The 10,510-nt window shown below is 36.6% G+C and overlaps 2 protein-coding genes across 2 annotated transcripts in view; both read left to right on the plus strand.

Annotated features, from left to right (window-relative positions):
- Positions 1 to 742: 742 nt before the first annotated feature.
- Positions 743 to 2,578, plus strand: LOC111455541 (mucin-16-like). The gene has a single exon (XM_023097255.1). It carries the CDS (start codon positions 743 to 745, stop codon positions 2,576 to 2,578), a length of 1,836 nt encoding a protein of 611 aa, XP_022953023.1.
- Positions 2,579 to 4,153: 1,575 nt separating this feature from the next.
- Positions 4,154 to 10,510, plus strand: part of LOC111454915 (phosphatidylinositol 4-kinase alpha 1-like) — a 19,835-nt gene continuing 13,478 nt past the window's right edge. Inside the window, exons 1-9 of the mRNA XM_023096386.1 lie at positions 4,154 to 5,155; positions 5,293 to 5,634; positions 5,768 to 5,929; positions 6,321 to 6,488; positions 6,614 to 6,772; positions 6,859 to 6,986; positions 7,104 to 7,407; positions 7,618 to 7,786; positions 9,943 to 10,160. Coding sequence (XP_022952154.1) covers positions 4,154 to 5,155; positions 5,293 to 5,634; positions 5,768 to 5,929; positions 6,321 to 6,488; positions 6,614 to 6,772; positions 6,859 to 6,986; positions 7,104 to 7,407; positions 7,618 to 7,786; positions 9,943 to 10,160 — 2,652 coding nt within the window. The remainder of the gene's footprint in view (positions 5,156 to 5,292; positions 5,635 to 5,767; positions 5,930 to 6,320; positions 6,489 to 6,613; positions 6,773 to 6,858; positions 6,987 to 7,103; positions 7,408 to 7,617; positions 7,787 to 9,942; positions 10,161 to 10,510) is intronic.

Raw genomic sequence — 10,510 nt, forward strand, 5'->3', positions numbered from 1 at the left:
TTTTGATGACCAAAAAAAATTAAATTTCAAATCTTAAAGTAAAATATAAAATTGAATATTTGAGTATTTTATTTACGTCTCATTTTTTTAAAAAATTTAAACGATCTTTTATTTATTTGAATATTTTATGTCACTAAAATTATTTTGATTATTGTACTTCTTAAAAAATATATATATATAGTTATTTTAATCTTTATATATACAAATCTTAACAAAAATAAATACTCCTTTAATTCATTTTTATTCATAATCAAATTTTTAGAAAATATTAAAAATAATCCTAAAATTTTTATTTGAAATTTGGAAATCTCTAGATAGAAAATACTTATGAAAAGAAATATAAAAAGAAAATATTTAAATCAGTAACTAAATTTTAAAAAATCAAATTTATTTTAAAATGACAACATTTTTTTTAACAATTAAAAAATAACTAACGTTTTTCTTAACTATAAATTTTAAAATAACTAAATTTATAATTACATTGAATTAAAATTATAAAAATAAAGAATCTAAATAATTAAAATTAGAATCTAAATATTATTTTGCTGGAAAAAAAAATAAAGTTTGAAAAAGATTTTATTCTTATCTGGTTCATCTGACGGTCGTGGGTAATTGAAAGATTTCAAACCTATATCCGACGGTCATGATTTTTTCTACTTATCCAAACAATTGTTTAACTTGTAACGGTATAAGATGGTTCAACCAGAATGAGTAATATCTGATTTCCACATGGTTTAACACAATGAAGACTATAGACGGTAATAGCCAAAATAACAATGATCCCAACCTTGAACTCTCTCTCCGTATGCCATCTCAGTCTCCACGTGAATGGGGGCAACGGTCGACACCGACATCGACACCGGCATCGTCCCAAACTCCGAACCAACCGGTGGCGGTCCCTTGCTCCATCGAGCAAACTGTGAACCAATCGGAGGCGATTCCTCGCGCCATCGAGCAAATTTTGAGTCAACAGGTGGCAATCACTCAAGCCAATGGGGAAACTTCGAACCAATTGGTGATGACCCCAAACCCCGTAGGGGAAACTTTGAACCAACCGGTGGCGATCCCTTGTGCCACCGAGCAACGCCGGTTGGTTCGAAGTTTGAGCCTACCGACGACAATCACTCGGCCCATTGGGAAAACTCTGAACGAATTGTTGGCAATCCCTCACACCGTAAATGAAACTTTGAACCAATCGGTGGCAATCCCTCACGCCATCGAGCGAAGTTCTAGCCAACCAGCGACAATCACTTGGGCCATCGGGGAAACTATTAACCAATTGGAGGAGATCCCTCATAACATAAGGGAAACTTCGAATCAACCGGTGGCGATCCCTCGCGGCATCGAGCGAACTTCTAGCCAACCGGCGGCAACCACTTGGGCCATCGGGGAAACTCTTAACCAATTGGAGGAGATCCCTCACACCATAAGGGAAAGTTCGAACCAACCGGTGGCGATCCCTAGCACCATCGAGCAAACTTCGAGCCAACCAACGACAATCACTCGAGGCATTAGAGAAACTCTGAACCAATTAGTGACAATCCCTCACAACATAAGGGAAACTTCGAACCAACCGATGGCAATCCCTCGCGCCATTGAGCGAACTTCTAGCCAACCGGCGACAATCACTTGGGCCATCGGGGAAACTCTTAACCAATTGGAGGAGATCCCTCACAACATAAGGGAAACTTCGAACCAATCGGTGGCGATCCTTCACGCCACCGAGGAAACTTCGAGCCAACCAACGACAATCACTCGAGACATCAGAGAAACTCTAAACCAATTATTGGCAATCCCTCACAACATAAGGGAAACCTCGAACCAATCGGTAGCGATCCCTCACGCCATTGAGCAAACTTCGAGCCAACCACCAACAATCACTCAGGCCATTAGGGAAACTCTGAACCAACCGGTGGCGATCCCTCAGACCGTAGAGGAAACTCCAAACCAATCAACCACAATTCATCAAGCCATTGAGCAAACTCCAAACCAATCAACTACAATCCCTCAAGCCACAAATGGACACTCTACATCAAGACCGAGACGAAGACGAAGTAGAACGAGAGCAGACACCAGGAGGATCGAGCCACCGTATCCATGGTCAGCCGAGCAACGAGCATCAATCCACAATCTCGAGTACCTCCAATCAAACAACATCGTTACGATCAAAGGCGATGTGAGGTGCAAAAAATGCGAGAGATTTTACGAAATCGAGTACAATTTGATGAACAAGTTCGATGAGATAGCAAGATTCATAGAAAGAGAAAGAGATAACATGCATGATAGAGCTCCAATTTGTTGGAAAAACCCTATTTTACCAAATTGTGAGCATTGCAGGGAAGAAAACTGCGTAGAGCCAATGATACCCGACGAGGAGGACGACAACCAATTCAGTAGAATCAATTGGCTGTTCTTGCTTTTGGGGCAATTGATAGGACGTTTAAAGCTCAAACAACTCAAATACTTCTGTGCTCATACCTATAATCATCGAACTGGGGCTAAGGATCGTCTCATCTTTCTCACTTATCTTGCTTTGTGTAAGCAACTTCAACCCTCCAATCGTCTCTTCAATTGCTAATTCATATTAAGATATTACTTTGATTTCGGGTATGAGTATGAGTTTGATTTCAGTCGATAATATGTGTTTCTATTAGTAATATCGTTTTTGTTTTTAGGTCTAACATGTAGGTGATTCGAGCTTCCGTTTGGAATATATTTATAATGATTTATGTTTCAGTTTGGATATGAGTAGCTCAGAGATATTACTTCGATTCGGGGTATGAATATGAATTTGATTTCAGTTGATAATATATGTTTTTTTTTTGAGACTAACATGCAGAATAGTGATTCAAGCTTCGGTTTGAAATATATTTATAATGATTTATGTTTTAGTTTGGATATATTTTTTTTAGAGTCGAATGTATAACTAATTCCAACTTCTGTTTAGAATATATTTATAATCATTTAAAAATAATATTTCATTAGATATGAGCATGAATTTGATTTTAGTGGAGAATATAACTTGAAATATATATATATATATATTTATTTATTTGGTTACAAAGAATATTTTTATTGAGAATATTTGAAAAATATTTTTATTGGGTTAAAGAGAATATTTTTATTGGGGTAAAATTTAGATAATCTAATATTACAGGATATTTACATGATTGGATGTAATTTTCTAAAATAAAAATAACAAGAATAAATAAATATAGATTGTTTATGATGTAATTTTCTAAAATAAAAATAACAAAAATAAATATAATATAGATTGTTTATGAGTTAAAATAATATTTTTTTTAGATTCGGTATAATTTTAAATATATATTCAAATTAAGTTGGAAAGGTTGATTAAATTTTTAAAGATAAATAAATAAATGTTTTATAAACTAATATTTTATTTTTATTCAAAACAAAAATTTGAATAAACTAACCTAAATCAACTAAATTTGGGTAGGTTTATTATTTAATAAAATATTATTTGGATTGAAAAAAATTGATATTGAACGTTGTAGTTTTAAAATGTGCCGATCTAACTCAATTCACCCACCATCAAATCCAAAAAAAATTATAAAAAATTATATTCAAATCCAAAAAAATTATAGTTGGGTCGAGTTCATATCCAAAAAAAATTATAATTGAGTCGAGTTCATTATTTAATAGATGTTGTTTGAGTCGGAGAAAATTGGATATAAAATAAAAATAAAAATTTTAATTGAAAATCACGGGAATTTGAGTTTGGCAAAATAAATGGAGAATTTGTAAAGAAAATTAAAAAATGTGAGAAATAAAAAAAAAAATTCTTTTAAATATGAAAAAAAAAAGAAAATCTTAATTTCGGGACCGAAATGAACAAGAACCTAAAGATTTTGACGAAATCAAAGGCTCGACTGTGTAATCCGATGCAGATGATCGAAGCTCGACTGTGTAATCCGACGTAGATCGATCGAATGGCTAGCAATTTTTTTTTTTGAGAGTTTTCAGGAACAGAGAATCGGTGAGCTAGATTAGGGGTGAAATTCTCTCTCAGTTCTGCTTAGTTTACGCAATGGAAGCTTCTTTTCGAGCTAGGAGTTTTGTTGTCTGACATTAACGCAATATTTCACCCAGTTGCACGAACGTATCATTTGTTTTTTCAGATTTGGTTGCAATGGACGCGTTGATTGAGCTCTGCGACTTGATCGCGCAGAATCCAGCCTTGTTCTCTGAAAAGCTCTCGTGGATTTGTAGTCGATGTCCTCCATCTGAGGCTATTCTAGCTGGATCTCCTGCCATTTCGCGTTCTCAGCTCAATGCGGTGCTTGCGGTTGCTCGACTTCTCTCTAAATGCCCTGACTCGGTTGGTCTACGCCCCAAATCTGTCGTCCTCGAGTTTCTTCGTTCAATTCCTCTATCTTTCAGCTTATCTTTCTGGCCGCAGTCGTTTGGAAATGATGCTATCGCTTCGTTTTTTACCGAATTCTTGAATTACACGTCGCAAGCCTGCGAATTATCGACAGATTTTGCCATGGAGGTTTCGGGATTCACTAGTGAGGTTGTGTTGTCTGCAATTAGTGATTGTAGTGAAGGTTCGGCAATTTCTAGTGCTTTTCTTGTGGCTCTGTCGAAAAGTTTTCTCCCAATTATCCCTTCCGATGCAGATAAGTTGGTTAGTTGCATTCTTGATCTTTTTTTGATTTCAGAAGTTGTCCCTGGAACGCCCAGGGAACAAATTCAGGCAAACTCTGAGCCCTCATCGTCTCAGAGTTCGCCATTGAGTGTAAGCCATCAGCCTTTGAATGGAGGCTTAAGCCCTGGAAACGAGAACGGCCAAGTGTCGGGTTCCTTAAGTAGCGGTGCTTCACGCATCACAGACGACGCCACTAGTGCGTCCTCAAGAGGGTCGGGGATGATGAACGGAAACAGCATTCTTTGGAAGAGTGGTTTAGACCAATTAGGTATGAATTTGGGAACCAGTGAGGGTGGCTTAGCTTTCGTTAGGCAACAAGTTGCCTTCTTTGAGGACGAGTCCATTGAGAATTTGGAGAAGCAGGAGATTGCCTTCAAATTAATGACCCACATTTTAGATAATTCTTCCTTTGATGCAAGGCTCTGGGAACAGATGAGAGCATTGGCTAAGAAGCAGCTCCAGACATTGCCAACTTTCCTAAAGGTTAACATTTTCATTGTCAAACTTGCAAGAAATTGTCGTGGCAAAACTATACTTTCCAAAATGAATTTATGTGGACAACGTTTTAGATAGAAGAAAGTTCAGTAGTAATTGTTAAACTTGCTGATTGACATGTGCAGATTAAAAAGCGAGATTGGAGCGAACAGGGTTCAGTTTTAAAAGCAAGAATTAATACTAAACTCTTGGTTTATCAAGCTGCTGCGAGGTTAAAAATGACGACCGTTGCTTCTCTTGATTTTGATGGGAAACCGGCTAAGAAGCTAATATTCGAGACTTTTGCATTATTGATGGATGCTGCTGAAGCCTGTTTACTCTCTGTGTGGAGAAAGTTGAGAATCTGTGAAGAACTCTTTGGTTCCTTGCTTACTGGACTGGCACAGATTGCTGTTACTCGTGGAGGTCAGCCATTACGAGTGTTGCTCATCCGTCTTAAACCTCTAGCTTTAACAGTGTGTGCACAGGTAAGCGTTCTAGATTGGTTTAATTTTTTCTATATGCAGAGAAAGTGTAACTAGATTCCTATATCAAATCTTTGTTCGAAACTCAGAGGAAATGGTTAACAATTTCGCAATGTATCGAATGTATTTGTTCCAGGCTGATACTTGGGGAAGCAACCAGGGAGCAATGTTCGAAAGTGTCTTGACAACATGTTGTGAGATAATAGAATCTTGCTGGACCAAAGATCGAGCTCCTGTTGACACATTTATCATGGGATTGGCCACGAGCATCCGTGACCGGAATGATTCTGAGGAGCAGGTTGGTTATTTGAGATTGCTGAGTGAACAATAAGCAGTTACACATCGCCTTTTTTCCTTTTTTCTTTCGTAGGAAATAAAAGCTTTGTCATTATTAGATTTCTTGTAAAATTGTGCTGATATCTGAAAGATCTTTAATACCCACGAATACAATCTGTAAGTAAATCTCATTGGTTCTCTCTCTTTTCTACTTAAGCTCCCCTCAGTACTGTTTTAGTGGATGGTCTGGTTTGTTTAAGTTGTTTGATTTTTATTGTGGTTATCGATGGGCATCTATGGCATTAAAGTTTTTCATAAATCCTCAACCTTCTATGAAACGTATAACGTTTCTGTTTGTTTAATTTTACAGTCAATTACCAAACTCATAATGATTTGATGTACGCTAATTTCAGGATGACAAAGAGAAACAGGCAGTTCCTATGCAACTTAATGTTATTCGCTTGTTAGCTAAGATGTCTGCTGCTGTTAACAAATCTGAAATTGTGGAGATGATATTACCCCTTTTCATTGAGAGCTTAGAAGAGGGTGACGCGTCAACTCCTGGTTTATTGCGACTTCAAGTATGGGAACTTCTATTTTGCTAATATTATTTGTGGATGTGGGTTTATGACATTTCGTTGTTACTAGTTTGTTTGTTACCTTCAGTTGATGGCTTTATATTATCGTCCTAATATTTTTTCTACAGCTTCTTGATGCTGTATCTCGCATGGCAAGCCTGGGTTTTGAGAAGTCTTATCGAGAGACAATAGTTCTGTTGACAAGAAGTTACTTAAGTAAACTTTCTAGCATTGGGTCATCTGAAAGCAGAACAGTGGCTCCGGAAGCAACTACAGAACGTGTTGAGGTGTGCATATTTCTAAATAATGTTATGTGATTATTTTGTTCCAGATGCCCAATGAAATGGATGCTCATGGTTCAATTACATTCTAGATACTTCCCGCAGGATTTCTTCATATTGCTAGTGGTCTTAAGAGTGCTAAACTACGACTGGAGTATCGTCATCGGTTACTCTGTTTATGCTCAGATGTTGGCCTGGCTGCTGAGTCTAAAAGTGGCAGGTAAGAGATGCTTTTAAATTTTTGTTACATCGTACTATTTTGATTATTTATGTTTTTTTTTTAAAAATTTTCCCTTGCATATAAAATTCCGTATTTAATGCTCTTCAAGTCTTACAGAAGTGGAGCGGATTTTCTGGGACCTCTACTGCCTGCTGTCGCTGAAATATGTTCTGATTTTGATCCCACAATGAATATTGAGCCGTCCCTTTTGAAGTTATTTAGAAACTTGTGGTTTTATATTGCACTGTTTGGCTTAGCTCCTCCCATACAAAAATCTCAACTTCAGACAAAATCAGTTTCCTCTATGTTAAACAGTGTGGGAAGCACGGCAATTGCTCTGCAAGCTGTGAGTGGACCATACCTGTGGAATACACAGTGGTCATCTGCCGTTCAATTTATTGCTCAAGGGACTCCTCCACTCGTGAGTATTTTACGCTTTCTTTCTTTTGTTTTGGGATTAGTTTTAGTGCGGGAAAGAGGGTTATAAATGGCTCCATCTATATTCTGTTATGGAGATTTTGAATTCTTATTTCAAGAAACTTTCCCTTTTGTTGCTTAATGTTTGAAGAGTCTTGCTCATAATCATCGTTTTTAAAGCTATTTAGTGGAACTCTTTTTTTTTTTTTTTTAGGTTGTAAGTTCAGTTAAGTGGCTTGAGGACGAGTTAGAACTCAATGCTCTCCACAATCCAGGTAGTCGGCGAGGGAGTGGTAATGAGAAAGCTGCTGTAGCCCAAAGAGCTGCACTTTCTGCTGCTTTAGGAGGCCGAGTTGATGTTGCTGCAATGAGCACAATTTCAGGTAAAATTTTGTCCTTCTCATGCTTCAACATTGATGTTTGCCATGGTTATAGTATTCAAACGTGAAATATTGTAATAGCTCCCATGGGCAGGGCCGATCTCCTCCTCTGACTCCTAATCACACCCACACCCACACCCACACCCACATATATTACTGAAAGTTATATTTGTATTTAAACTATGTTTTTGTTATGTGGCTGATGCAGTCATATGGAGAATTCTATATTTTGCGGAGCTTGAATAGGGAAAAAGACTATCCATTTTCTTCTTATGGTCCTTAAGATCTGAAGCAGATTAACATTGTTGACTGGCTTCAGAGAATTGTTTTTACCTTTCCTTGTTGCCCAGTTGGTTATTTCATTGCCAAAAAACGGAGAACAAGGACCCTTCTTCATGTTTTGGCCCTTTGTTAAGACTTATATGGCCTTTTCAAGGATTTTTTTCTTAAGATTCTGCTGGCCAAACAACCTTCATGATTTCTTGCATCAGATTTAGTTTGGCTATAGTTGTAAGAAAAAAGAGAAAAAAAAAAGTTAAAGTTCCTTGGTGTAGTAATATCATAGTGACTATTGTGTGGCCTATTTGGCTTGGAAGAGCAATTATATTTACAAGATGTATAGATGTGAATGAAGATTTTGAAGTCCTTGAAAATATGATGCAATGTCTCCTCGCCCATATTAGTACAACAAGAGGGAGTGGTGTGTGGAATTTATTTATTTATTTGGAAATTGCACAAACCACCCCTGGAGTTGTTGCAATCACATACTCAGCTTTCATTTTTATGAATCGCTTCCCCAAACTTATAAATTGTTTCCAATTATACCCTAATGTTATAACTCCACGAGTGACATACTGCCGAATGCTCAAACTACCCTGTACCATAGAAACTATAGAGATTGTTACTATCAAATCTTCAGGCTACAGGGATTATTACCATCAAGCCCAATCTTTTCAGCTCTATAAAAATTAAAACTAAAATAAAGATGTGTCTTTTATGGTTGGGTGTAAGTGGATTGGTTTGGATCGGCATTTGGCCTAGTTGAACCAACCTAAAGAATAAACTGATGTCATGTGGGTGTGCGTTATCATGTGGGAGCTTTTAGGCGAGAGAAATAACAAAATGTTCCGAGGACATGAGAGTTCTTATATCAAGGTTTGATTCTTTATTAGATCATCAATTTCTTTTTGGGCTTTTTGTTTCTAGGCTATGTTTGTAATTTTACACTTGGTCTTGGTCTTATTTCTCTGGTTCTTTATTAGATTTTTTGTTTCTTTTTGGGCTTTTGTTTCTAGGCTCTTTTGTAATTTTTCACTTAACTGGACTGGAACTCTCACTTGTAATTTGGCTCCTTTTTCTGGATTTTCTTGTATGCCCGTGTATTTTTTTTTCATTTTTTCTCAATGAAAATCAAGTTTTTTTTTTTTTCATAAAAAGGAAAAAAAACTGAAAATTTGATTCCCTTATTTGGGCCATCCCCGCTACCTTTCATGACTTCAAAAAAGAATGGGAAACTCAGACGAATGTAGAAAAGAAAGAGAAACTAGAAAAGATAGCTTCTGAGAATTTTGCTTATGCCTCTCATCCTACCAGATGGGACCCCCTCTAAAAGGGGAGAAATAATTCTAGGTTACAGACTGTTTGACTCCAAAGGGAATCGTGTAACAACCATTTAGCCATTAGGAACTCATCACAAAGTCTTAGGCTATTGATTCACCAGCTCCTAATGTCAACTGCCCTTGAAACAACCTCCCAACTAATCAAATGATCCCCTCTCCTTCATCAATGCCTTCTCACAAAATGTCTCTAAGAATTTTCACTAGACTTCTAACAAAAATAGAAATCATAAAATAAAGATTGAGAGTAAGTTAGTATCCCACTCAAGACCGGTTGAATAAGAGTTGTCAACCTATCATCTTTAGAGAACAAGCTTGACCACAGTTCTAATGACATCGATGGTGGTCTTTAAAGTGACAGACAATAGCGAGAAAGCGGAGAACTGGCTGATCTAGAGTTAGTCAACCACCCTGAGATATAAGGATTTTCCTCCACTTCCTTTTGTATCAGTTGCCTATTAAGCAGTTTTTTGTTTGAATATTTTTCATTAGTATGATATTTGCATTCTTCCCATCTCATCTCATCTTTGTTTCATTTTGTAGGTGTCAAGGCTACATATCTCCTTGCAGTATCTTTTCTAGAGATTATACGTTTCAGTAGCAATGGGGGCATACTTAATGGTGGTTCAAATGTAAATGCTGCTAGAAGTGCCTTCAGTTGTGTTTTTGAGTATCTTAAAACTCCAAATCTTTTGCCTGCTGTCGCTCAATGTTTGACAGCAATAGTACACAGGGCCTTTGAAACTGCAGTTTCGTGGCTGGTATGTCCTGTATTCTTTACTGAACTTCTTTGGTCTGTATTTCTTTCGTATCCTCACTCTATCTTTTACTTTACTGCTATTGATTAGTACACCTGCTAATGCAAGATCTATTCTCTCGATGCACCAGCTACTGCATATTTAAGGATCCATGTTAAGCAACTTGTTAACTCTTGTTAAACTGTCAAGTTCTTATATACCAACTTTGAGCGACTTATATGATTAATTTGAAAATTTCAAATTAGTTAACCCTCTTACCTCATTTTGAGGATAAAGAGAGTTTTTTTGCTGCTTGTTTTTTTTTTTTTTTTTTTTTTTTTTTTTTTTTTTTTTTTTTTTTTTTTTTTTTTTTT

This window comes from Cucurbita moschata, unplaced genomic scaffold (assembly GCF_002738365.1).
Source record: "Cucurbita moschata cultivar Rifu unplaced genomic scaffold, Cmos_1.0 Cmo_Scf00017, whole genome shotgun sequence".
NCBI classification, from domain to species: Eukaryota; Viridiplantae; Streptophyta; class Magnoliopsida; order Cucurbitales; family Cucurbitaceae; genus Cucurbita; species Cucurbita moschata.

Excerpts from the sequence above, each read along its gene's own strand:
- LOC111455541 (XM_023097255.1), top strand. The coding sequence starts at position 743 with ATGAAGACTATAGACGGTAATAGCCAAAATAACAATGATCCCAACCTT.